Below are 27,572 nucleotides of genomic sequence, written 5' to 3'. Positions count from 1 at the left end.
AGGCATTGTGGGTAAGGGGGTGAAATCTGCCGTAGTTACTAGAGGAAGCTTGAATTCTGAGTAACATGCAGTACTCATTTTTTTTTCCTGATAGACCCCGCGCCTCCCGGGTTCCCGCTCGGAATGGCGAGTCGCTACATCCCCGATGTTTACGTCGCCGCCTCTTCCGAGCTGAAGGCGGAGTTCGCACCGTTCCAGGCTCGGCTCTCCCCTCCGACTGTAGAGACCTGCTGGGCGCCGAGTTCGACGGAGGATCAGTGGATCCAGGTACGTAACGAAATCATGTTTATTGCTGAGGTTCATGACGACTTTTTTATCGGCTAGACCGTTCGTTCAGACCCTTGTAGTGCCTAGTGACACACAGGCCAGGTTTCAGTATATTTCTTACAGGGAGGGATTGATAGCCGTATGTTTCTTAGTAGTGGATCGTATGAATTCCGTAAAATTCGTATGAATTCCGTAAAATTCGTATGTATACGTAGGCACCCCTGTAGCAGTGTTTTGAGGCTACTCTATCAAATGAAGCCTTAATTCATGTACCTTACGACGCAGGTTTACCTCGGCAAGACCACCAACGTGACCGGAGTGGTCATCAGCGGAGGGGGGTATGCCTGGGACATGGGCAGCTGGGTGACGTCATTCACCCTGACCTTCAGCATGGACGGTGATTCGTGGACGCCGTACGGGGGCAGTGACGGGAACGTGCAGGTATGGCGGGTTGATCTTCACCCCCTCTGGCGGAACATACAGAACCTGCAGTGTAGAAAAATGCAGACTGGGACACGCTCGCGCACACACATTGCACATACAAATACACAGAGACACACACATTACACTGAAAGAGAGACACACACATATATATATCCAAACACATACATATGCAAACACACATACATTCACACACACACATAAACACACCCACACACACACACACATTGAAACGGACACACAGACGAGCCAAATTTTCTAACTGTCTGAATCCTTTCTTTACCTGTATCTTTACCTTTTGCACAGGTGTTCCAGGGAAACAAAGACCCGCACAGCAAAGTCAGTCGCCCTCTGGACAACCCTGTGACGTCACGCTACCTCCGCCTTTACCCGACCGGTTACCACGGTTGGGTCGCCCTGAAAATGGAGGTGTACGTCACAAACGGTTAGTAGCGTGCGTGGTCCAGTGGTTAGTGCCCCTGCCCCTGGACCAAGAAGCTGTGAGTGCGCATCCCCGCTGTGTCACTCACCCGACATGCGCGCTACTGTTCACTGTGCTTGTCGAAAAGAGCTAGGGGGATTTCCCCTGTACAATGAACCTGTAAGCGTCAGTCTTCACTGTCACAACCAGAGGAAGAACACCTCTCTAGTGAGCTAAACTGGTTCGAGATCACTTCTTCACTTTCTTTCGCTAAACGGGTGCAGGTCTAGCAGAAATGCTGACGTCCATATAAGAAATTCAATGTAGACATGATGGCTTCTGTTGGGGGTAACGACGACAAACAGTGACAGTCAAACCTGTCTATAGTTATCAGTTACTACCCATAGGAGTTTGGACATCGTTAGCGTCTTACAGAGGTTTTACAGAGAGCACTTTAAGACAAATCTAAACAGCAGAAGTGTAATGTTTTTCAGACGAAGACACTTGGTTGGAGCAGGGAGAGTACACTTCACTGGTGGCCGACCCTGACCCCTTACATCCCCGGGTATTCAAGCGGGTCTCCGACTACGACATGAGCGCCTCGTCGCGCCATGACGCGTTCTACCCGTACCTGGCACGCCTGAACAACGGGAGAGGACTGCAGCAGGGAGCCTGTTGGTCTCCCGACCCGTTAGGGCGCAAAATGAACTGGCTACAGGTACTGTTCTTGTTACTTCAACACTGTCTTGCTGGCCATCATAGGGTCACATTTGCAGAGTTCTACTATCCATAACCCGAAAGATGGCCTGGTGGAGCCCACCTTCAATCCTAGGCCCAGAAGTGTTGTTTACGACGTGCCCGTGTGTGTGTGCGTGCGCGCGCGCGCGCGCGTGTGTGTGTCCGTGTGTGCGTGAGTGTTTCTCTCTGCCTGCCAGTGAATGTGTTTGTATGTATGTAAGCCCACACTTCACATGGTATGAATTACCAATTTACAGTAAGCTAAGTACGCTTTCTCCTTCCTATTCCAGATCACCCATGACGTACTGTACCGTGTGGCCGGAGTCATCACCCAGGGGGCTTACAACATGGACGCCTGGGTGACGTCATACAGCCTGGGATTCAGTCTTGACGGCCAAACATGGACAGGGTACACAAACAGTGATGACGAAGAAGTGGTAAGACCATAATAGGAAAATTGTGTATTTCCAGATACCTGGCCGACCCTAGAAAAAACATGTCGACTTTAGCTTGTCTTGGGGTCGACCGTTGGCAAGGGACATCAAATATTCCGTGTCCTACTGCAGAAATACCTGGGGGAGGGCCGGGGTGGTTTGGATTTGCGCTCGTAGAAAGCTGAAGATGGCCCTCAAGTGATCTTTTAATTGCATACATTTTTGTTCGTTTATGTATCAAAATTTCTTTTACCGTTTGATCATTTTTTTTGTTTTATGGCGGCGCTGATTTGGGATGCGTCGCCATCTTGTCTGTATTTGATAATTTCTGTTTGTTTGTTTCCTTTAAAAACAAGACACAGCTATTTTTGGACATGTGTACAAATATATTTGTGTACAATACCTAAACGTATTTCCTGTTTCAGGTGTTCGAAGGCAATACGGACAGCTATCGCTATGTACGTAACCTGCTGGACAGCCCAGTATTTGCTCTGCACACTCGCATCGAACCTATTGGCTTCCACAACCAGATCGCACTTCGAGCAGAGGTACTCGTCATGCAAGGTAAGATATGAAGTGTGGTGTTCAGCACCAAGGACAGGTGTGTTTACCTATGTTTAGATGGTGTTCAGCACCAGGGACAGGTGTGTTTACCTGTGTGTGGATGGTATTCAGCAAAGGACAAGTTTGTTCACATGTGTGTGGATGGTGTTCAGCACCAGGGACAGGTTTGTTCACATGTGTGTGGATGGTATTCAGCAAAGGACAAGTTTGTTCACATGTGTGTGGATGGTGTTCAGCACCAGGGACAGGTGTGTTTACCTTGTGTGGATGGTGTTCAGCACCAAGAACATGTTTCTTTACCTGTATGTGAATAGTGTTCAGAATCAGGGAATGATTTTTTACAATTGGAATTGTGTTTGGATGGGTAAAATATAGATATATCAGACTAATGACGCTTTGTATTTTACCCCAACATCTAGGGTGTGCAGCTCACGAGGTGCTCTGCGCTGGGAGGTGCGAACCGAAGGGACGACTCTGTGCGGTGCTGGGCAGATGTATGCCGCGAAAGTTTCAGTACAACGACAAGTAAATCAATTTTTTTTCATATCATTTGATAGATTATTAGAAAGTTGTGATATCAAGAAAAATTGAACTGGAGGATGAACTTTGTTAATGCTGCACCTCTATAAAGAGGATGGATGATGATGATGATGATGATGATTATAGTAACGATAATGATGATGATGATGATGATGATAGTTGTAATGATAGTAGTGATGATGATGATGATGATGATGATGATGGTAATGATATGATGGTAATGATGATTATAGTAATGATAAAGGTGATGATAATGATGATGATGATAATGGTGATGGTAACAGTATTGTTGTTGGTACCTAGTTTGATTGGGAAGTTAAAAAGTTTAACGTGTTGGAACAAGAGGGATGGCTCCGTCTTCCAATACCATACCCAAAACCCAACTCACTTCCCCATCGGCCTCAAAAAGGCTATGGGACCTTAACCTATGTTAGTAGACTATAACTCAAAGGTGACAGATGTATCTATCTTTCAGTCCTGTCTGCGAGGAAATACTACTAGAAGAATGCGGAGCGGACTCGACAGCCAAATTTGATGAGCTCGGATGTTGGGGTAGGTTTATTGATCTTTCATGACTAATTAATGACACCGCCTCTAATTAGATTTCTAAATAGACAGACGTGAGTTCTAATTCTAAATAGAAGCGAGCTCTAATTCTAAATAGAAGCGAGCTCTGATTCTAAATAGAAGTGAGTTCCAATTCTAAATAGAAGTGAGCCCTAATTTTGAATAGAAGTGAGCTCTAATTCTGAATAGAAGTAAGTTCTAATTCTAGATAAAAGAAGTGAGTTCTAATTCTAGATAGTGATGAGCTCTATTTCTAGATAGAGATGAGCCCTAATTCTGAATAAAAGTGAGCTCTAATTCTAAATAGAGGTGATTTGGAACTCTAGATAGCAGTGGGTCATGATATTGTTTAACAAAACATCTCCTCCGAAATATCTCATCAAAAGAGAAAATTGACTTTCAAACCTAAGGCAATACGACTATACGTTTGTCTAACTATATATTACATAAAGTTTCTGTCCGGTCTTTTTTTTTGTAGAAATCGACAGCCAGTTCAACGAATGTCGGTATACACCTGAAGACTTCGACCATCTAGCTCAAGGCGACTCTCAATCCGGACCCGCTCTAGGCGGTGGTCTAGCCGGTGGCATTGAACCCGCACCAGTTATAGGCGGTGGTCTAGCCGGTGGCATTGAACCCGCACCCGTTCTAGGCGGTGGTTTAGCCGGTGGCATTGAACCCGCACCCGTTCTAGGCGGTGGTTTAGCCGGTGGCATTGAACCCGCACCCGGTCTAGGCGGTGGTTTAGCCGGTGGCATTGAACCCGCACCCGTTCTAGGCGGTGGTTTAGCCGGTGGCATTGAACCCGCACCCGTTCTAGGCGGTGGTTTAGCCGGTGGCATTGAACCCGCACCCGTTCTAGGCGGTGGTTTAGCCGGTGGCATTGAACCCGCACCCGGTCTAGGCGGTGGTTTAGCCGGTGGCATTGAACCCGCACCCGTTCTAGGCGGTGGTCTAGCCGGTGGCATTGAACCCGCACCCGGTCTAGGCGGTAGTTTAGCCGGTGGCATTGAACCCGCACCCGTTCTAGGCGGTGGTTTAGCCGGTGGCATTGAACCCGCACCCGGTCTAGGCGGTGGTTTAGCCGGTGGCATTGAACCCGCACCAGTTCTAGGCGGTGGTCTAGCCGGTGGCATTGAACCCGCACCCGGTCTAGGCGGTGGTTTAGCCGGTGGCATTGAACCCGCACCCGTTCTAGGCGGTGGTTTAGCCGGTGGCATTGAACCCGCACCAGTTCTAGGCGGTGGTCTAGCCGGTGGCATTGAACCAGCACCCGGTCTAGGCGGTGACTTTGAACCTGCACCCGGTCTAGCCAGTGGCATTGAATCCCTACCCGATCTAGGTGGCGGTGGCTTTGAATCCTTACCCGGTCTAGCCAGTGGCATTGAACCCGCACCCGGTCTAGCCGGTGGCTTTGAATCCCTACCCGATCTAGGCGGTGGCTTTGAATCCCTACCCGATCTAGGCGGTGGCTTTGAATCCCTACCCGATCTAGGCGGTGGCTTTGAATCCCTACCCGGTCAAGGTGGCGGTGGCTTTGAATCCTTACCCGGTCTAGCCGGCGGCATCAAACCCGCACCCGGTCTAGGCGGAGACTTTGAATCCGTACCCGGTTTAGGAGGTGATTTTGATTCCGGACCAGGTTTAGCCGGTGGCTTTGAATCCCTACCCGATCTAGGCGGTGGCATTGAACCAGCACCCGGTCTAGGTGGAGACGTTGAATATGTACCCGGTCTAGGTGGTGGCTTTGAATCCCTACCCGATTTAGGCGGTGGCTTTGAATCCCTACCTGATCTGGGCGGCGGTGGCTTGGAATCCCTACCTGCTCCAGGCGACGTCATGCAATCCGGACCCGTTACAGACGACGGCTTTGAGTCCGGACTCAGTCCACACCGCGACATCCGTTCCGTTCCCGCTAGAACCAGTGGCGTCCGTCGTAAATCCAGAGTGGCGTCCTCTCCATGGCGTCGTTCAAAATCCTCGGCCTCTTCATCCCGCAGCTTTCGTGCTCGCTCCCGATTAGCTACACCCGGAGGCTTTCATGGTCCAGCCAGTAAATCTACCCCATTCGATACTCGGTCAAAGAGAGTGTCTGAAAAGTACCACAACACCCTGGCTCAATCCGGATCCCCTTCAGCCGGCGGCATGCATTCCGGATCCGGTCTTGCCGGCAGGAGGTTGAAGAGAGCCTCTGAAAGGTACCACGACACGCAGGCTCAATCCGGTTCCGATGACATGCACTCTGGACCCGCTCCAGCCGGCAGGAGGTTGAAGAGAGCCTCTGAAAGGTACCACGGCACGCAGGCTCAATCCGGATCCGGTGACATGCACTCCGGACCCGCTCCAGCCAGCAGGAGGTTGAAGAGAGCCTCTGAAAGGTACCACGACACGCAGGCTTGTGACGGCATCAATGACTGCTCGACGGGAAAGGACGAGGCTAACTGTGAAGAAATGGGTAAGTCGGCCAAGTTCAATGTCCTTATATGCCCTCAAAGAGACATAGCAAAACTTTGCTGGTCTACATATTCACATGTACAAATTAAGAAGTCGAACACAGTAACTTATTATTGTACGACTACTAGTTATGGTTATTAGATCTAAAGCTCTTTTTCTTTCTTCCCTCCTTCCTTGTTATTAATGTATCATGAGCAACTTTTCCTTTTCTGTTACTAGAACTGAAGCATTCATGATAATTTTATCACGAACATCTACATGTATTCCATTTTTGTATACAGTTAAGTAGATCATTCATTTATTCATTCACCCACTCATTCATTCCTTGTTCCCTTGACAGAGTGCGTGTTGCGCTGTGAGACGGAGTCAGGTGACCCGTGTATTCCCAAGAGATGGATCTGTGACAACACCGCGGACTGTCTGCATGGGGAGGATGAAGAGGGGTGCAAGAATGAGAAAGGTAAATATCAGATTGGTTACTAATGAAGATAGTTACATGTAAACCCATCACCTTCAACTTGCCCCATCCTCATCTTGAGCGTCGGGGACCATGGTCGCCTTCTGCACAAGCTTCCTCCATCCTTCCCTGTCCTACGTCCTCTGTGTATAGTTTGCCAGTGACCTTCCTGTCCAGTCCCTGATGCCATCTCCCCATCTCCTGCGTGGCCTCCCCTGCTTCTGGTGCCACAGATCTTCCCTTTACCTTTACATTGGTGAATATTTAATCAGGTTAATGATCTCTGGTTATAGAGACCATTAACACACAAGCAATGTCTTTCACATGCCGACGCTTCGATGGACCGCACGGAGGTATGAAATCTTCGACTTCTTATTTTTCCTGCAGCATCCAGGGGCTGCTTTTTCAAGTGTATGAACACAGCCGCCTTTGTGGCGGAGATTTGCGTCCCACCACACCAGCTAGCGGACGGCCAGGAGAACTGCAGGCAGGGAGAAGACGAAGATCCAAGACAGGGTAAGTGGTAACCTGGTCTTCGGTGTCTAGCGGCCCATAGGTCAGCAGGTTTACTATAGCAGGGTATATTTTTACTGGGAGGGGTTGCTAGCCCTCCCCCCTTTAACATGCTCGAGGCAACTCCTCAAACACAAGACCCCCATTTTATCCCCTTTCCGAAAGACGGGTGAAGCCCCAACCGAGATGCCCCTCCCAAAATTTGAACCTGGGTCTCCAGTCTCTCCCAAGGCTGTAGGCTTGGTTTTATCGGCACTGTAAGCTTCTGTCCCGCCTGTCCAACTTAGCCAACATCGGAGACTTGACCAGTCACTCCAAGGGCAGTTATACTAGTGGAGTATCCCTGTAGTTCTACAGTACTGGTACATAGTAGCAGACTCACAATAATAACTAAAAATATAACCTGCTACAGAAACGGCAAGGAAACATGCTGCCCTATGTGCCACTAGACAGTACAGGGGTATGAACGAAGGAACGAACGAAGTCTACTATTAGTATACATACTCCAACCTTTTGGACTCTATCTGTAACTGCTAAAAACTGGGCCAGGCTGACGATTGTACGAATTCTTGGATTACAGTTGAACTGGCTCTGGAAACCTGGTTCGGTTCCTGTAGCTACAACTGCCCGTCCGTCTACGGTAACGCGTCCTGCGTCCCGGACGTGTTCGTCTGTGACGGGGCTGCCGACTGCCTGGGTGAGGAGGATGAGCAAAGCTGTGGTGAGTACGCTGAGAACGTTTTGTTGTATGTTAAAGATGTTTTACTAAGATGCACATGATGAAAGGTGGCGTCGTGTTGGCGTATTGGTTAGGGTGTTTGGCCCAGAACCCAGAGGTCCTGGGTTCAAATCCCCTGACATACCACAGATGTTGTGCCCTTGGGAAAGACACTTTACAAGACTTTCCTCACTCCACCCAGGTGTAAAATTGGGCACCTGACTTCGGTTGAGGAGGTAAAAGGCAGTGGAAGGAGAGGGTTGGGCTCCGCCTTTCAGTATCGTGCCCTGGACACAGACGATAACAACTCGCTGCCCCTATGGCCCCATAAAAGCCACGGGACATTTACGTGTTCTTGATTAAATTAGCTTTTAAAAGACCCAGGAAAGGCTCACTTTAAACATTTTACATAACGAAGAACTTTTCTATTGTTAGAGGCATTGATTCACCTTGGCTTTTACTATCGAATGAGTAAGCCATGTGATGAATACCTACAAATGGTGACAAGACAATTGGCTATTGACAGGTCTAGGACATGCTTGCATTACATTGTCATGCGGTTCGCAAACGATCATGGGACCTTTACTTCTTTTTTTAAATGCTGACTCTAAAGCTTACTGTTTCAACTAAGTATCGACTACTGTTTCAAGAACTGATAAAAAATCCACGTAGATCGACTCGCCATACCCATGGAGTGGCTGTCAACACTGTTTCAACTACCGATCTTTTTATTAATCGGCTTTTGGCAGGTCAACTTGAAAAGACCGAAGAGGCTTGCTCCACATTCTCCTGTGGGTTCCCCGGCGTCCCGGACCCTGTGTGCGTGCCAGACCACATGATCTGTGACGGCCACCCGGACTGTCTGGCAGAGGAGGACGAGCAGGGGTGTGGCGGCGTCGCAGAAATAGCCGGCGAGAGCGTCGGTCAGAAAATTTTCTTTGTTACACATTGTTACCTTCGCCAAGACGGTTATGTTATCGGTAGCGTTTGGATGTATGCATGCGTGGTTTAGCAGCATAACGCATGAAGCTATGGATGGGGTATCATGAAATGTGGTTAGGTCATGTCCTATCAAAGATAGATTTGGAGAGCCCCTAGCGACTCTCCTTGGGGCTGCAACAGAACTTCCAGTTTTGATGGTCTCCTGTTCTATGCTGGCTATGTATTTTTTTTACTCGGTAAAAAGGCTTGACGTATCTTTGTTATTTCCATTCTTTTTCTTGATTGATGGTGGAACTAATATAAGTTGAGTGCGTCGTCACCTTGTCTGTGTCTGTTTACTCATAGTTGAATAATACCAAACAATCCTTTAGGCCGGCCTCCTGACCAGACATGGACCGGAGAAGGACGGGCTGACAACCGGACAGGGGCTGGGGAAGAACGGGTTGTCGACCGTATAGGACCCGAAGATCCACCCGCTGCTGACGAGTCAGATGAAGAACCGGCCGTCGGTCAGGACGCAACTGCAGAACCAACCAGCGGCGGTGGATCGTCCGAAGGACAGCCAGGTACAATAGACACACACACTCTCTCTCTCTTTCTTTCTATCCCTCACTCTCTCCCCTGCAGAGTGTTAGAAATTCCATCAAAGATTGAAACAAGGAGATTTTTCCATTCTACATAAATAGTCTTTTGTAGAGCAGATTAGTTTCCAAGGGTTGTAGTTTAGTAGTTCAAGTTCCCATTCGTTGTATCTCATGCAACATTTGAGCAATAAAGGTAATATTCCTTTCAATCGTGCATGTACTACCATCACTTTATTACTACGTTTGCCTGTAGTCAGCCCAATAGGGCGTATTGATGATATTATTATCATTATCATTACTGTTCTGTTTCTAATTACAGGATTCTATGCAGGGAGCGGTGGGGCCCGCGACCGAGCCTCGCTTTGGATGACAGCTCTTGCCCTGGGCCTTCAAATCTTCTACCGATAGATAACGTTTGAATCAAGCGAGGTCATCATCGCATTTGACGTTCGATTTCTTTTTCGTCAAAGGATTTTCAGCGATAGCCTCTTGATTTCATGTTAATCGGAGCTAGCTTACCACAGTTTGCATAAAGCATAGTTGGTTCCATCCTGAATTTAGCGTAATACGTGAGAAATGAGAATTAAGTGCTGTCACCACCTTCTATTACACGCCTAAAAAGTCATACTATTGACTATGCTGGCTGTGCGTGAGATGATATTCATGACTTAATTAATTAATGAACCTCACTTTATTAGGTGCATGTATACTGGCACATTTTTCTATACTGTGCCAACGTTTTTGATGAACTTTTTTGTGTGGAAATAGTAGACAATCCTTGTCATATTCCTAAGCATTTAAACATATAATACACCAAGTTTGATATTATGGATGGATTTTCGAGATATCTTTTTGCTGCATGTGTATGTCCAATAGCTACATTTAACCCTATTTTAATGTATTGTGTTCATTGGTACGGACACTCATTTCTTTTTAGGTTCACTGAAATTTGATTTATCTTAGTTTTTTTTGTTATTGAAGGAATAATTCGTGGTTAATTTTAGGAACGCTTGAGGAATTTGTAAATCATTCTCCTTAAATAGAATAACTATTTCTTTAACTTGTATCACATTACGTCGATAAAAGAATTTTCAAACTGTATCAATTTATAGCGTACAGATACTTTTCAAGATGTTCAGAGAATACCATGCATGCCAGCATTTTGTCTGGAATGGCTGTGAATCAAATAAAATAGCATGTGACTATGCAACTGTGCTGTATTTCTGCTTATTTGCTTATTTCTGCACGGTGCTTGGCCAGGGGACATTTCCAATTTGTTATGCTCTTCAACTTGGCGATAGACTGGGACCAAGACTGGACCGTGCCTTTAATACATGTACAGGTTTAATCCAGAAGGGTTAGTGGAGGGTGACATGACGGGGTGCTCAGTGCTTAGCCTTGAGTCTAAAGAGATGGGATTTGCTACAGAGGTTACTCTTGAGTCTGAGCTGCTTAATGCCCAAAAGGCCTAACCTAATACAAAGATTTAGATGCGTGCTGCCCTGGCTATATTACTGATCTGATAATACAACAGAATTATAGTTACCGGTATACATTTTTCTAAACACCCCCTATTGTATTAATTGTATTAATAGATAATAATAATAATGATAATAATAATGATAATAAAGACATGATCGGACAACCGAAAACCGGATATAAGTTTATTGTTAGTTACAATCAATGAAAAATAGTACCAACTCACAGCTATAAAGTGTTGAGAATAAGCTTTTTTTGAAACGATAACAATAGAAAACTAAAGATATTTCCTTCAATGTCGAAATAGAGAAGAGTTGCCTGTTAAGAGAATGCGTGCAAAGTTTGAGTTTGTGCTGTTTATGGTGCGCGTGCATTCCCTAATTCACAACGGTTAAAAGATCGAAACCTTTTACTGCAGTCTACTCATTTCGAAGTATGTAATATCATACACACTTATTACTAAAACGTGAGTTGCGTCATTCTCCACTCCTTTCAGAGAAGCCCCATGTTATGATAGTAGAAGAAGAACGTTGTAATTTAGGTTATAATCTAGCTTTATAAGATGTCAACGTTGGTCTCTTTTTTTTTCATATCTTGTTTAGCTATTTTATTTGATATCACACGCTTGTTTTAATCCACTTGCAATTAGCCTCGGGCATGTATTTTAAACAAAAAATTATCATTATCATTACAGAATTCTCAAAATATATCTTGGCTAGATATTGTCCTTTAGTTATAGTTTCAGATACAACAGGCGACACTCATAATGCAGAAAGACACTCTACGAGTTTATCCGGAAAGCTTTAATTTTTTCTAATAAGTAAATTGTTCAAACGAATGACTGTCTACAAGTATGATGAAACAAAAGTTATCAATACTGTATATCTAGGTAACAATTAGACGTATCCAGAGACATAAGAAATTCTGCAAAATTCTGTCTGTAGATTTTTGCGTAATCTTTCAGAATTCTGCGTAATCTGGCAGAATTCTGCGGACTTTTCAGAATTCTGAGGACTTTTCAGGATTCTGCGGAATTTTTCAGAATTCTAGAAATCTCGGACAGAATTTGGGCAAACTGTGTATCATATAGAACAAAATTTGTTTCCCTCTATTTATTTGTATTCTGCATCATGATATAACATCATCAGTATCAGATGATGTTATTGTTTTCCAACATGAACTCCGGATTTAGAGTGGCATTCTGGATTTATAGTGTCGACTGTCATACTCATTGTAACATGATAGGCGCTTCTGCCTGCTTGCCTTGTCACTCACACACGTAAAGAGACCTACACTACATCAGGCGTGTCTTACTCTAAGATTATATGGTTACACATTAAATTTTAAGGGACTACCCTGAAGATCCATTAATGAATAGATAAATAAGGCTTCTTGTCATCAAAAGAATCTTGTTTTATTAAACTTCTCTCCTGTTTTCACAATAAATCATTAATACTACAATTGGATCATGTTGATATAACGGACCATATAGCGCTAGATTACAGTGATTTTAGAAGTGTATCACAGTCAATGAAAAAAGTCGTTTGAAAAGAATCAACTTGTTTCTAAGGTAATGTTGTGGGTATTCACCTTTACGATGTGGCTTCGCAATTACCACATTCATTGTTCCCTAAATTTCTAAATGATCAACTCTCTCTCTCTCTCTGTATGTTTGCGTGTGAGTGAGTATGTGTGTGTGCGCGTGTCTGTGTGTGAGTCTTGGGGAGGGTCGTCTGTAATTTGGTACGGAATAAAATCATTCAACAAATTTCGGGTAGATTATCATGGCATCTGGTCGCCGTAGAGTTTACCTGTGGATAGCTCTTTTTCTTCATCTGACAAATTGGTTACGATAATGTGTTTTGCATAATGTGGCTACCATGTAGTTTCTTTAAAAAAATTCTATGTAGCAATTTGGATACTAAGGCTATCCGGTTTTTCTTCTTGTACCTTAATGAGATTTGCTCTTCAACATTCTGTGTGGTAATTGTTCTTGTTGTTCACCTTGTGGCACGTACATAGGTCTGCAAGTTTCGTTGCTGTTTCAGTAGCAGGGTATATTTTTACAGGGAGGGATTGCCTGTCCTTCCCCCCTTAATATGCTCGAACACGCCCCCCCCCTCCAAAAGACGGGAGCAGCCCCAACCGAGATGTCCTACCCAGGTTTGAACCAGAAGCTCAACTGTGAGGCTGCTACCCGTTGAGCTACAGGGACATCCCTTATGCGGCACTAATTAGTCACATTCTGGAATGTTAGCCAAGCTATTGTCTTTAGTGTTCTTCGATCTCTTCAACATGCATATGGGCCAAAGCCTTCATGGGTATGTCTGTAGCAGGGTCAGCCCCAGCTACCTTCGCTTCAGTGTTACGGACCAAAGCCTTCATGGGTATGTCTGTAGCAGGGTCAGCCCCAGCTACCTTCGCTTCAGTGTTACGGACCAAAGCCTTCATGGCTATGTCTGTAGCAGGGTCAGCCCCAGCTACCTTCGCTTCAGTGTTACGGACCAAAGCCTTCATGGGTATGTCTGTAGCAGGGTCAGCCCCAGCTACCTTCGCCCCAGTGTTACGGACCAAAGCCTTCATGGGTATGTCTGTAGCAGGGTCAGCCCCAGCTACCTTCGCTTCAGTGTTACGGACCAAAGCCTTCATGGCTATGTCTGTAGCAGGGTCAGCCCCAGCTACCTTCGCTTCAGTGTTACGGACCAAAGCCTTCATGGGTATGTCTGTAGCAGGGTCAGCCCCAGCTACCTTCGCTTCAGTGTTACGGACCAAAGCCTTCATGGGTATGTCTGTAGCAGGGTCAGCCCCAGCTACCTTCGCTTCAGTGTTACGGACCAAAGCCTTCATGGGTATGTCTGTAGCAGGGTCAGTCCCAGCCGCCTTCACTTTAGTGTTACGGACCCGAGCTGTCACTGGCATGTCTGTAGCAGGTTTAGGCCCAGCTGCTGCCTTCGCTTTAGTGTTGCGGCCCCGAGTTGCCATTTCTATGTCTGTAGTGTTGGTTCCGGCTACAGTCGCCTTAGTAGCCCGGGCGGAGCTTTTCTGATTACTAGCGGTGGCGGTGGTGCGTCGTCCGGCGCCCTGGCGAGGTTTACTCGGACGGAAGCGCTCTCTGATCTTAGTCATCCAAGTCAGCATCACATCGGATGTCAGGGTCAGCAGAAGCGTCAGCAGAAGGCCCTGAGAAGCATTCAGCACGATGAAGATGTACTCAAGGGCCCTGCTGTGGGCATACGGCAGAACGAAGCCGATTATCCAGGTGAACCCCGTCAGAAAGGAGATACGCAGGTACACCCATGCCTTGCTGCTGTCCGAGCGGACCAAAGCAGCGTCTGCTATCTTGAACGACTTGCGTATGGCCAACAAAGTGTGGATGATTAGGACCAAGTTGACCAGAAGAGCACAGAGCACAGGAGCTCCGAAAACGACCAAGCTACCGATGGGGTTACCGATCCAGCAGGCATTCTGCCCGTACCCCACACGGATACTACTGCAGGGGCAGAAGTCCACAAACGCCGTCAGACCGACGAAAAGTACCGGCATCAACCACGTGTACAGCATGTACTTCCGCAGCGAAGCTCGTTCGGCATGCTGACGAAACGTCAGGAAGAGGTCCAAAGCCAGCGCGTTCATGGAGGAGAAAGAGGCCAGCAGAAGGTAGTGGAGCAGTATCGCAAGGCCGATACAGGCAGGCCCTGGGTCCACAAGGACTCTCCCCACGAACAGGGATTCAGCAATCGTCATACATAAGATCATCTGGACCTTCAGCTTCCCCGACATCTTTTTCCACTGCTCGGGCCGAGCTGAGTAGACGACGAAAGCAACCACCGCTACGGCAGACACTACCACGAGGCCTAGCGTCAAGTAACCTTGATCGGCCTCCCAAGGGTTAGTCGTTTCACCTCCACGTGTGTGGTTGGAGAAGTACTGCAGTATGCACTCTCCGCAGACCAAGGCTGATGTGTTCTGAATGGCCACCTGCTCAGCTGGGCATGTCACGTTCGAACTCAGGAGATGGACACTACCATTGGGAAGGACATGGAACTCTTCCGCTGTGAACGACAAAGCGGGTTCGCTGCAGTTTTGTAATGACACACTTTTGTTTGCTGGGCCATCGGTCGTTTGGTCATCCTTCAGAAGCCTGCACGTGTCTACAAATGGATCGTATACACTGCCCAGGGGGCAATGAGTGGAGGAGCTGCTTTTGTCATCATCATCATCGAAATTGAAAAGGTGTGTCAGTGAAATACAGTTTGGAAAACAGTTGTGCACTGAACCACCATAAAACGTACACGGTGTCAACTCTGTAACTGCAGCAGGAGACATACCTTCGCAAAGCGCACAGTGTATGTTATTGTAAGGTTTAAAATGATGATAAGATCCATACCCACTCTTCATATAGAGCCTATAGGACATGCAGGCAGACTCATTGCAGTTGATACTGGACGAATCAACCTCATGGTAAAAACACTTTCTGCTATACGGGTTTACGAAGGCTAATCTGTTGATCCCAAGACACTCCGTGTCATTCCCAATGATGGTGTGGTACACTTGTGTATTTGGGGCGGTGTGTGTAGACGATGTTATCAGGCCAGTACACTCAACTGTGGAATCCCAAGCTACTACGTCTGCCAAAGATATATTGTTACAGAAAGCACAGAATATGTTTTTATAGGGGACACTTGTTGATACCTCCTGAACGGGCATCCGGTAAGTCAGATCGCTAGGGTTGAAAGAATCCACATCCTTTATACATTGTTGTCGTGTGACGTCATCTGCCCAGTCGTCTGGGCAGTCACCAACCAACCAAGAGGATGTCCCTTTGAAAAAGCCAGGCACACACCTCCACTTTTTGTCGCGATGATCGGGTGTCATCTCAGCGATGTCGCTGCACACTTCCCTGTTGAGAAAATACATGTTTATTTATTCATTTATCAAGATTCACCAAATTTGTGGAAGGATTGACACAACAGGTGACTATATGGGCCCAAAAATATCCCGGCAACCGCAGGGTGTCCGATGGGCAAAAAGAAACAACCCGTGAACCCGGCGGGGCCCCTTTTCTCATAAGGGACTGAAACATTAGAAGGCCTCTTTTGAGAATCCTACACAAAGTCAAAGAATGAAACCTGCTGTTTAACCCTCTCTCTGATGCCTGACCGCTTAAACAATAGAGAATTGGCAGCCAAACGGCTTCTGCAGTGTTTTAAAGGTTAATGTCTCTAAGATATACTCACTCAAAGTCTTTGCAACAGTCGCCGAAAACGCGACAGTCCTTGTCACAGTTGCACCTTTCAGCATCTACATAATGAATGCCACATCGTTCCTTACAGGAAATATGAATTGGGAGGCGACATCGGCCGTCAGGGACGCTCACAGACGTTGGATCTGTGAAATAGGTAGAACAGCTAAGGGTGAATAACTGTTGATGGGGTGTGTGTGTCAAAGATGTCAACTTCTCGTGTGGATGATTCTATTCTATGAGGCACCTGTATGGTCTTTTGCTTAACATTATGAATTCCGATAAGGTATAAGTCCTATAGCCCTTTAAAGGCCTTAACCCTATCTAGACGGGGGGGGGGGGGGCTAAAAGTGCCCGCGCCAACTTTGATGACGTATAACTGCTGAACGGCGTGGGCTAGGACCACCAAACTTGGTGACTTTTCCTAAAATTTAATTGGCAACAATTTGATAATAATAGTATGAGTTTATTTTTCTTGTGTTGCCATGGCACCGGGTTTCCTATAGCTAGGCATACTTTACAAAATTCACTCATTTTCGGTTTATCAATGAAGTTTCAAGGTTTTCTAGCTTTCCAATGGCACAACATCTAGCCAGGAATCAAACCTAAGAACTCTCGATCCCGTACCTGCTAGTCTAACCATTCCGCTATCGAATACACAATGAAAGTTGTCGAAACTTGATACCAATTTTGGGGAAACAAGATGATGATAAAAGAGAAAACTTTTTCCCTATTCAAGCTTGATCACCTTGACATTCCATGACATCGCAGTAGCTCCACCTCCATACCACGTCCGTGGTGTAGCACCAGGGCCGCTCCTTGTTGTCAGGGTTACGGCAGAAGTTCTCCTCCAGGCCTGCATCAGGATGAGCCTGTGGTGTGTGGGGATGGCTGTGTGGGGACTGGGAGTCCCATCTCTGACACACCCGGCCTCCTGCCCTGTAGAGTAGAACACAGCTTGGTTAAGATATTTCTTAGAGGGTGAACCCTGCTGTCAACGAGATATATAAGGTTCACAAAGGAAAAGCATCGCAGTAGTACGCATCATTTAATGATACTACAAGTAAAACGGCAAAGCTGCTTTCCTTACCTGTTTATGTGCCCTGCGTAGCTTTTGCCATTGTCACTTGCATAGAAGCAACGAGTCGGTTTGGCTGAAAATGTAGAAAAAATGGAACAAGTAAGTGGATTGATACATTTAGCAAGTTTGCTGAAAGACTGTAGAAAAGAGTATAAAATGACAATAGTTTTGGTATTGGAGTGTATAGCAGAATTTTGCCTATGCAAAAATAGAATAGGTTTGTCTACTGGAACCGTAAGCTTTTAATTTTGACATTTGGAGAGTATAAAACTTAAGGCATATACATAGAGCAGATCTTACCGTCACAGGCGAAGACGTCAGCACAGTACATCCACCTGACGAAGGGGTTGTTTGTGTAGCACCACGGCCTGTCCTTCCCGTCCGGGTTCCGACAGTAGTTCTGCTCAAGCCCTGCCGATGGGTAGGCCTCGGGAGTGTGGTTATGGGAGTGGGGGTACTGAGATGTCCAGAACTGACAGGATCCGTCCCGGTTTGAACGGCCCCTGTAACTTGTTCCTTTGTCCTGTAGGTAGTAACAGTCTGTGGACATACATTGGAGATATTAGCACTGTTAGAACTATGCACATGTGATACAATACACCCACTTTAGTCTTGCTAACATGTGCAGAATCATGGACAGAGAAATGTAAGATATCTAATAGTACACTGTATTCTATAGCATTTACAGTTTCAGTACTACGGAGAGGGACAGATAGTTGTTAAACCTGTGATATTTTTAGTACCACGGATATTGGAAAACATTTCAAAGACGAGTATTCCGTAACGCCAATACATTGAGAACCTTGGACAGGAACCCACGAATGTTTTCGAAAGTATCTTATACTGCTTATAACACTTTCACATTTTATAGATAATGTCGTCTTTTAATGCACAGTGTTTGTTTTGACAAGGCTGGGCTATACAGGTATTTAGCGTGCCAGCACAGATAATTTAGTTAGATGTTCGTGAGAAAACTCACTACAGTTCTGTTCATCACTGTTGTCTCCACAGTCATCCAAACCGTCACATCTGGTGCTCAGGTGGAACACACCACCGTTTCTACAGGCACCAACAGCTGAAAATTGCAGAAAAGTGACAAAATCAACTTGGTTGGAGACCTCTGGGACAGAAAAAACTCGGTTGGGGCTGCACCTGTCTTTCGGAAGGGACGTAAAATGCGGGACCCGAGGCCGAGGAGGTGCGCCTCGAGCACATTAAAGGGGGAGATCTAGAACCCCCTCCCTGTAAAAATGTATCCTATAGAAAACGGCAAAGGAAACTAAAAGAAAAACAACGAGTTCCACGATCGTAGAGTGGAACTCGTTGCAACCAAGTACCGTGGAAGCATCCTCATTAGACAGTTTTAAACAATGTATGCAGTTGGATATTCGAAGGTTAGACGTGACAGGTCGTTCAGCGTAATATAAAGAGCTGCTGCTCCGCCGCGTGCCTGCGAAGCTGGTGTGTTACGCCGAACGGCGGTTATACCGGCTATATTGATACAGATACAACAACCCAACATCTGCTTGGATCTACTAAAAGCCAGCACCACTGGTCTGATTCCATCGCCCACTATTTGATATTCGATATGCGTTCAGTTTTATGTACCTTCAAAAATGTATTCTATCTGCGATTAGTAAGTATTCAAGGACAGGACTTTCTCTCCCGTCCCGTGCGAGTCTTGCAACCATCTTTTGTGGTGCCCTTAACTACATTTTAACAAAATGCCTATTTAACTTTTGTCAGTCCCTGCGTTTATGTTAGTAATTTGACATATTTGCACCCAGAGAGTAAAAAAATAACATGTTTATTCGTGCTTGCAAGGGATAACAGTCAGACGGTAGTGAAACAGAACAGCATGCATGGCGCATGGAGGAGGACAGCTTACAGGCCGTCGGCCTAATATGCCAGGTTGAGGACGTGAGAATCTTCAGACAAAGCCCGGTACCATCCCATCGGGAGCTCAATGGGAGCTCTTCGGTACTGGGAGAGTTGCCCGCCCGCCTAGCTCAATTAGCACACTCCGTGGAATTTTTACGGGGTGGGATTCAGTTACCTAGCTCGTAATCATGAAGATTGGCAGTGAAAAAATGTAGCTAGGGACTGGACTGGTAAAACACCCCTATCCTGGGCCCCTAAAGCACAGGACTGGAAGACAGACGGTGTACTCACGACAAGCCAGTTCGTCACTGCCATCCCCACAGTGGTCTGTTCCATCACACACCTCTGAGAGGCCCACGCAGTTTCCATTGGAGCAGGTTTTCTCACCTGTAGTACATCGGTCGTCAGGGACGCTCACAGACGTTGGATCTATGAAAGGTGTAGAACAGCTAACGATGAATGATTGTAAGATCGGGTGGGTAGTGGTGGGGTTGATATTCTGCATCTACTTTACCAAAGCTGCCAACTTCTCGCGTGGCGGATTCTATGTTAATAAGGATACATCAGTAAACGTATGGCACTTGTTTGGTGTTTTGTTCTACATTATGAAGATTAGGTACAAGAAAGTCAGAGGTATTATAGCCTTTTCGAGGCCTTAGGGGCAGTAGGTTGTTATCTACTGTGTCTAGAGCATGGTATTAGAAGGATGTCACCGGGGTGAGATTTGTTTGTCAGGCGGGGATAGAAGCGTGTAGTGCCGAGGAAACGCAGCCTGTAGCCCTGGATGGAGACCAGCCTACATTTTCATTAGCATGGCAGTTGAATGATGCATGTGGCAAAAAGGCATGTGTTTAGATGTTTGTCTACTACTTACTAGTACAATTGCTTTCGTCACTGAAGTCATCACAGTCCACTATCTCGTCACACAGTACCTCGTACACGTCACAGTTCCCGTCTGTACAGACCTGCATGTCAAACCCGGAGCAAGCTGGATGGACAGAGGATGGTGGTATCAGCTACGTTCATCTTGAGGGTACCGTGATACTATTAGCATCAGCATCGATATCAAGCAACATCATCATTAACCACAGTATCAGCATAAACATCATCATCATCATCATCTTCATCATTATCAACATCATCATTAACATCATCAACATCATCGTCAACATCATCTTCATCATTATCAACAACAACATCATTTACATCATTTACATCATCATCATCATCATCGTCAACATCATCTTCATCAAAAACAACATCACCGTCAACTTCAACAAAAAAGCTCCAGCATCAACAACGTCATCACCATATTTAATAAAACTCATCCCCACCATCATCAATATGATCATCAACATCAACACAATCATCATTATCATCATCAACATCATCGACATCTTAAGACAACAATAACAGCACCATCAACAACGTCATTGTCATTATCACCTTCATGATTATTATGTCATCATCATCATCAACATCATAATCACCAATACTATCATCAATATGATCATCAACAACATTAACACCAACAGCACTATCTTCATCTTTATCGACAACAACAACAACACATCATAATCAAAATCGGCTTACCCTGGAAAAACTCGACCTCGGTGATCTGTGTGGACAGCGACCAGTCTGCGAACTGCAGTCGCCAGTCCTGCGCGGTGGCGTGGCGGAACCCGCGCAGCTCGGTGGCGTGGGAATGGCTCAGCTCGACGCCGGTCTGTTGCGTCACCACGTTCCACTGTCGCCTTGACGACACGAATCGTGAGACCGTGACGTCAAGCGCACCGCCGTACTTCCAAATACGGATGCGGGATAACGTCACGGAGGTCTGCAGATCGAAGGTGAGTCGCCAGGAGGCGCTTCTGGGAGAACCTTTCCAGCCGGACCACAGATTGGCGTCAAGGACGTACCCGGGAACAGACCCATCACTGTCCTCGTCCTCTGACGTCACCCACGTAGGGTCCGTCTCAAGCCATCCACCTAGAGGGGGACAGACAGCCATGAATGTTTTTGTGGTGGTAAATATTTAAGATCAAAACAAAACGAAAGGATAGCCACGAAGGAAATCCGTTATTTCTTGGTAAGAAAGCAATGTTGACGGTCAACAAACATAAACGCGATCAAAACTAAAGAAAGACACATTTTGGCAAATGCTAAATTTTCCTTGGGGCAAAAAAAGAACAGTAGTGTGATAAGAAAGATCAGTACGGTGGGACAGTAGGGTCATCCATATCGTTTAATTAGGTATCAGTGTGGAATTCTTTAGACCTATTAGATGTCTAAGGTGCTTTCTAAACTTTTAGGCTTGTCCCGCCTCTCTCCTTTCTTTAGAAGTAAAATTTACTGTGTTTTTTCCCTGAAAGAAAACTTGTTGCGAATAAAAAATGACAAAAGTAAGTTCACGCCACCACTTCATTTATGTGACCAAAACAAAATTAGACTACTGTATTGAGAAGGATGTTGGAGATGCATTCGTGGCGTGAACAAAGTTTAATTTGTACATTCTTATCATAACTCTAACTCAGTCCACTGTATCAGGTACACCCCTTCCGAGCTGGCTTCATGGCGTGTATGACTAGACTCGTTATTTCTTTCATTAGCTCGACAGTTCAATTATGCATGTCGAAAACATCTACCGTAGGTGTTTCCGAAATGTATTAAAATTAACCACCATTTCAACACAGCAAAACAAGTACAACCACGACACCTATCCTGACATCCATCTATATTGTAGCTACAGCAAAGAACTTTGCAACAGAACTAAGTCAGCTTACAGATGTGAGTTATGTGTGCGTGAGAGAGATCGAGAGATTGAGAGAGAGAGCGGGAGACTGATAGAACGAGAGAGAGCGAGAGCGAGAGCGAGAGCGAGAGAGAGAGAGAGAGAGAGAGAGAGAGAGAGAGAGAGAGAGAGAGAGAGAGAGAGAGATACACAAAGGTATAACCTACAGACGGGTATGCATCGACATTTACTCACCTGTTACCGGAAACGCACCCGACAGACAGTGGCACAGGCCGCACAGCAGCAGCGTCGTTCTGATGAGCAACAGGTTTCCCATTCTGCCACAGGGTTACCAGTTGTAATGTATCTTTTCTACAACTTCACTGCAGATCGCGCAAACTATTTTTGACCAGTACCGGTGCACAGCGCACTGTCGTATACACCCTGAGTGTAACACTAACTAGTCTGACTGATGATTAGCATACCACGAAAGCCGCTACCAAATATGGCAATAACCTGCGTGTAGACGCCCTGAAATATTCCGTTTCTTTTGCCAAATATTTTCTAACCTCGTCAATTATGCATTCATCCAATTGCGCATCTGGAAGTTATTGTGTGCAAGTTGGTACCAATATTGTCGCACACAAACTTGTGTTGTTGCTATGTTATCAACAGACATCATCACAAGATAACGTTTTTGTACCTCCATTTCTTTCCACTCACTCAGGCACTCATTAACTCACTCACTCACTCACTCACTCACTCACTCGCTCACCCATTCACCCACCCACTCACTCGTTAACTCACTCACTCACACCACAACATTGTGGTCTATTTTAGCTGAATTTAGACACTAAGGACTGTGTAGATGAGGTTGCTTTAATTCCATTACCCATTTGCTACATGTCATTGTAATCTTCGACGCAAAGTATCACATTTTCTGCATTTAATACACGTACATCAACATACTATGTACGGCTGTTTCCTTGAACTGAGTTGAATTGACAACTATCTGTCATACTTTAATGATGCATCAGTGAAGAGAGAAGATTTTGATACATCCTCTGTCATACTGTCGATCACAAACTACAACTGAGTTGAATTGACAACTATCTGTCATACTTTAATGATGCATCAGTGAAGAGAGAAGATTTTGATACACCCTCTGTCATACTGTCTATCACAAACTACAACCCGCCCGTCCTGTGTTATGGTCAGTCCCATTGGTCGAAGCAAAGTTCCCCTCGTCACGATATGCCTAACGAAGGCCCCGTCCTGCCTAAACTGTGAAACCCCGTTGTTGTGACAGTCCGCCACGATGACGTCATCGTTGACGTCAGTGATGACGCACTGGGGGCGGTTGAGCTGGCCGTCCGCGGACCCAAACGACCCGCAGGTGCGGAGATGTCGGCCCGCCGGGTCGAAGATCTTCACGTTGTGGTTGATGAAATCACTGACGACGATGTGGTTCAGGCTGTTTGTGGCAACTCTAAGCTCTGACTGCAACTGATGACGCCCTCCACCTTTTTCTCCGAAGTGTGAAAGAGCTTCTCCGCTTGAACGAAGCGCGAACACTTGGTACCCCACGGTGACGATGATTCGTCCCAAGCCGTCCACAGCGACGCCTAGCGTGTTCTCATCGGCTTCCATTGCCCCTTCAACCTGGATGATACGTGCCTCCCTCCCCTGTCTGTCCAGTACGTGCACCCTGTGTCCGTCACCAGTCACCAACATGTCACCGTTGGTCAAGGCCACAACGCACCAAGGGGGAAACCTCAGGTCTATCTTCTTCCTAAAGGCGCCATCTTTGTCCAGGACTTGCAGACGGTTGTTGTCGTGATCTGACACAACGATGTCTCTGTCTATGGTGGCGGTGAGTGACGTGGGGAAGTCAAACTCTCCGTCTCTGTGTCCATTCTTTCCTACTGCTTTCAGAAGATGTGGTCCTTTAAGAGACTGGCTCGGGCGAACTTGTGATAGCAACGAGACATGTACATTCCTTTGCTGCGTTCTGCGTCCAACTTTGCTACCTTTCTGTGGTACATCACCAATATCTAAACTTTGTCCTTTCATTCCTTTACCTTTTGCGATTTGCGCGCCTTTCTGGTCACTAGTTGATTGTTTGAATCGAACCTTTGGTTGTGACGAGATGACAGGCCACTGTCTACTTCCGTCCACAAGCTTCGTCACTTCCTGCTCAATGTCTATTGGTAATTCGTAGCGGAACTTCGCGAAGTGATTGGTCAGTTCGTTAACCGAGGGAACCTGTTGGTCCGCACTCTGAACCAACCACCCCTTCAGGTCTCCCGCTACCGAACAGACCTCCGCTGGGCTGCCGTAACCTAGGACATTGGTTGTAAACTGTGTGTAACTCTTAGCTAAAGCCAGATCCATCTCTGTTGCTTCTGTAAGAGCTTCTACATAATCTTCTCTGCTAGATTGTACAGCAAGAAGCTGGGAGATTTGAGCGTCTTTAACTTTCATGGCCGCTTGCACGATGATTCGTGTTCGTGTATCTATCTCTTCTAACGTCTCCTGAAGCTGTGTGGATAAAGTGTCCTTCACTGACATCAACTCTTCCAACTTCTTTTCGTGGCGGTCGACAGTTTTTACGACTTGTGACAGCTTTTTCTCGATGTGTACTCGCTCTCTTTCCGCCGCTTTCTGTATCTCTACGTACCTGTGGTCTTTGTGTTGGGTGACGATGCAGTGCAGACATATGACAAGACGGCAGGTGTCGCAGTAGAACTTGTTGACTTCGTTGTGATCCTCACACTTTGAAGTCTCGATTGCTCGGAGTTCTGTGGCTATTGCGGCCGATCTGAGCTCCTGGATGGGTACTACCTTGTGTGAGCGAGCTGTCTTTACACGTCGGTGGGCGTCTGTGCACACGTGACACAGGTAGTCTTTACAATGCACGCAGTAACACTGAGCAAGAAGCCGCGAATCACAAGCGGTGCAAGGGATGGAATCATCTCTCTTTTCGGTGTACTCAGTCTTACCTTTCGACGGGCTATGGACAAGGTCACGCAGCTTAACGACGACGAAGTTGTTCTTGAGGCCACGGACGCCATTTTGTGGGAGGGGCACCGACTGCCGACAGATCGGACAAGACAACCTTAAGGCGGGTCTCTGTTCCAGGATTCTCTCCAGACACGGCTGGCAGAACGTGTGGAGACACGGCAGCATCTTCGGCTGCTGGAAGTCGCCAAGACAAACTTTACAGACAAGAAACTCCTCATGGATGTCGCGAAAAGTACCTGTAGCCATTTTACAGTTGTTGTGACGTCACTAATGTAGTTTGGCTATGTACAAGGTAGAGTAGCGTCACTGTTAGTTGAAAACTTACTCACAAAATCTGCGCCTCGCAACTCCTAGGTACAGTACTTCAACCCAGACAAATGTTCAACTGCCCTGCAAATGGCTACCGACTGGAAACAAGCGCTCAGGATTGTTCTAGAACCAAGGTTGAGGGTTTCTTTTTTGCCACACAAGCCATGTATACCTGCAGGCACGCTTGTCGGTAGCCCGTTCAACCAGAATCTCTGCGCTACGTACGCGCTCGTGCAGAATAAATTGCAGGGCGTTGTCAAACCCATCGCCATGTGTGTCTGACCCCTGTTGCCATGGCGACCCAGCTGCTAGGCATAGGACTATCCTTTTCTCGTGTATTGGATGGATCCGTTGATACATACACATGATATAGTACCAGGCTTGATAATGAACAGCCTCATTTTCTGCTGGAAAGATGAATCGTTTTTAATTGTGTTATTTTTTTTTACAATAAAAAGCTTAAGGATGTTTGAAAACATCCGTGTCAGTAGGAGTCAATTATCTTGTCTCAAATAGTAGCCAGCATTTGCCATCACAACATCTATATCTCTGTCCAGGGCCAAGTTTGATATGAATATTAACCATATCACATCACACCATATCACACCCATGAAATCATCTACAATACAACCCTCCTCAACTTTATCATGTATATAACATTACGACTATGGCTCATAATCATTCAGGTCAGAGGTGACCGTTTGAAACTACTGTCATGACACAATGTGGGCACGTCTTTTTGGTGCGTACTCATTATGCGTGACAATTGTGTTTTTCAAGTATCCCCTACAACTACTTTTTTCATGTGTCTGTTACCAGAACATTTGCAAGAACTTCACTATTGTTTTAGTTGTTGTAGTGAGTAAGTTACTTTGATAATGAGTGTTGCTGATCAATTAATTTTTTCATATACAAGAGTATTTTACAGTGTTCATATTACAGCAATAAAAGACATCACGACTAATATCATTATGGCACGAAAGACCCACAGCAAAGTTCATCGTCCTAGTGTCTAACATTCTAATAATCATATCTTATAGTTCAGTCTACTGTTTTTAAGATAAACCGAAACATGCAGTAATTTTGCCTGACGTTCAACTCTGTCATGTATAACAATTTCATACATGGATGAATTTAATCATGGTCAATTGAGACAATTTCAACAGCTTTTCTCATCACTAATCAGAGCTTTTTTGGTTGATGTTGATTGTTCACATAACCACTAAACCACCTTAATGTGTAACACACGAGTTTTCTACGTCAAGTACAAGCTATGTATATGCAAGACCATGCTGATTATTTTGATCCACTCACGCCGGGATGAACCTCTTCTCTTTTCGATAAGTGTGGTGGGCTCTTTAACGTGCTTGAGATGTACATGTAGCTCTCCTCAAACACGGGACCTGCTCTAAAGGCTAGGGCTACACATGTATACGTTTGATCCGCTAAAACTGGACCGGACCCCTACTCTTATCGATAAGTGTGGTGGGTTCTTTAATGTGCTCGAAGTGTGGCTTCCCTCAAATACGGGACCCCCGTTTAAAGTTGATAACTGTGCTTACGATTGGTAAGTAGCCAAGTCATAAACGTGATCAAGTTGGGCATGATCGTCATGCTGTCCCCTAACCATAGCCGAGTACACCACTAACATCAGACAGCAGACCAGAGTCGTCACCCCGAAAACTATGGCGGTCAGCAGCCGAGCGGATGACATGACAGGGGGCTGTAGGGGTGACTTGATAACCTGGCTTTGCGGTTCACCTGTTGTACAGTGTGTATCAGGTGCGCTGTCTGAAGCACGTGAAAACATTGTTGCTGTGGACATAGCTCTCACCGCACTGAAGGTGCTCATTGCTTTTAGGGTAGCTTTCTCGTGAAGAATTTCGGCCTGTTGCGGTTCGGACTCTACAGTTGTCATAGATATTTCCGTACTGCTTTCTGATGTTGTTGGCAACAATGTCGGAGTAGTGTGATTTGAGAGAGAAAGTGTGGGGCAGGTAGCGTTTAGAGTACAGGGCTCTTGTGTTTGGTTCCAACGCAAGCACCTGGAGAAACTCAACTTGTGAAATTCCAGACCCTTAAGAAACGATGGGGTTTCACAGCGGAACAGAGACGGTTGCATGTACATCTTGTGAGCGACTAAATTTCTTGTTATCAAGTTTATGCACCCAATGGTGAAGTTGGC

The 27,572-nt window shown here is 46.0% G+C and overlaps 3 protein-coding genes across 3 annotated transcripts; 1 reads left to right on the top strand and 2 right to left on the bottom strand.

The window, feature by feature from the left end:
* Positions 1-1,618: 1,618 nt before the first annotated feature.
* On the top strand, positions 1,619-9,514 carry LOC136424682 (uncharacterized). The gene is made up of 11 exons (XM_066413308.1): positions 1,619-1,847; positions 2,158-2,304; positions 2,727-2,865; positions 3,285-3,390; positions 3,881-3,957; positions 4,451-6,427; positions 6,767-6,886; positions 7,271-7,399; positions 7,977-8,117; positions 8,864-9,033; positions 9,428-9,514. Exons 1-11 carry the CDS (start codon positions 1,722-1,724, stop codon positions 9,512-9,514), a joined length of 3,219 nt encoding a protein of 1,072 aa, XP_066269405.1. The 5' UTR covers positions 1,619-1,721.
* Positions 9,515-13,390: 3,876 nt separating this feature from the next.
* On the bottom strand, positions 13,391-21,485 carry LOC136424681 (uncharacterized). The gene is made up of 9 exons (XM_066413307.1): positions 20,917-21,485; positions 20,198-20,311; positions 19,615-19,752; positions 18,422-18,517; positions 17,743-17,982; positions 17,452-17,515; positions 17,110-17,300; positions 16,357-16,507; positions 13,391-16,019 (listed from the first exon to the last, which is right to left on the bottom strand). Exons 1-9 carry the CDS (start codon positions 21,332-21,334, stop codon positions 13,391-13,393), a joined length of 4,041 nt encoding a protein of 1,346 aa, XP_066269404.1. The 5' UTR covers positions 21,335-21,485.
* A 1,562-nt stretch (positions 21,486-23,047) lies between these two features.
* On the bottom strand, positions 23,048-25,625 carry LOC136424491 (tripartite motif-containing protein 3-like). The gene has a single exon (XM_066413106.1). The coding sequence runs from the start codon at positions 25,322-25,324 to the stop codon at positions 23,189-23,191; it is 2,136 nt and encodes a 711-aa protein (XP_066269203.1). The 5' UTR covers positions 25,325-25,625; the 3' UTR covers positions 23,048-23,188.
* Positions 25,626-27,572: the final 1,947 nt, after the last annotated feature.

This window comes from Branchiostoma lanceolatum, chromosome 18 (assembly GCF_035083965.1).
Source record: "Branchiostoma lanceolatum isolate klBraLanc5 chromosome 18, klBraLanc5.hap2, whole genome shotgun sequence".
Taxonomy (NCBI): domain Eukaryota; kingdom Metazoa; phylum Chordata; class Leptocardii; order Amphioxiformes; family Branchiostomatidae; genus Branchiostoma; species Branchiostoma lanceolatum.
This window is presented reverse-complemented; position numbering and strand designations above follow the sequence as displayed.

Bases quoted from the DNA above. Each gene is read 5' to 3' on its own strand.
- LOC136424682 (XM_066413308.1), top strand. From the start codon at position 1,722: ATGAGCGCCTCGTCGCGCCATGACGCGTTCTACCCGTACCTGGCACGC. The intron at 3,391-3,880 runs GTAAATCAATTT...TCTATCTTTCAG, and splicing joins AAGTTTCAGTACAACGACAA to TCCTGTCTGCGAGGAAATAC. The intron at 9,034-9,427 runs GTCGGTCAGAAA...ACAATCCTTTAG, and splicing joins CAGAAATAGCCGGCGAGAGC to GCCGGCCTCCTGACCAGACA.
- LOC136424491 (XM_066413106.1), bottom strand. From the start codon at position 25,324: ATGGCTACAGGTACTTTTCGCGACATCCATGAGGAGTTTCTTGTCTGT.
- LOC136424681 (XM_066413307.1), bottom strand. From the start codon at position 21,334: ATGGCTGTCTGTCCCCCTCTAGGTGGATGGCTTGAGACGGACCCTACG. The intron at 18,518-19,614 runs GTGAGTACACCG...TGCAATTTTCAG, and splicing joins CAGTGACGAACTGGCTTGTC to CTGTTGGTGCCTGTAGAAAC. The intron at 16,508-17,109 runs GTGATCAAGCTT...CCTATTTCACAG, and splicing joins CGATGTCATGGAATGTCAAG to ATCCAACGTCTGTGAGCGTC.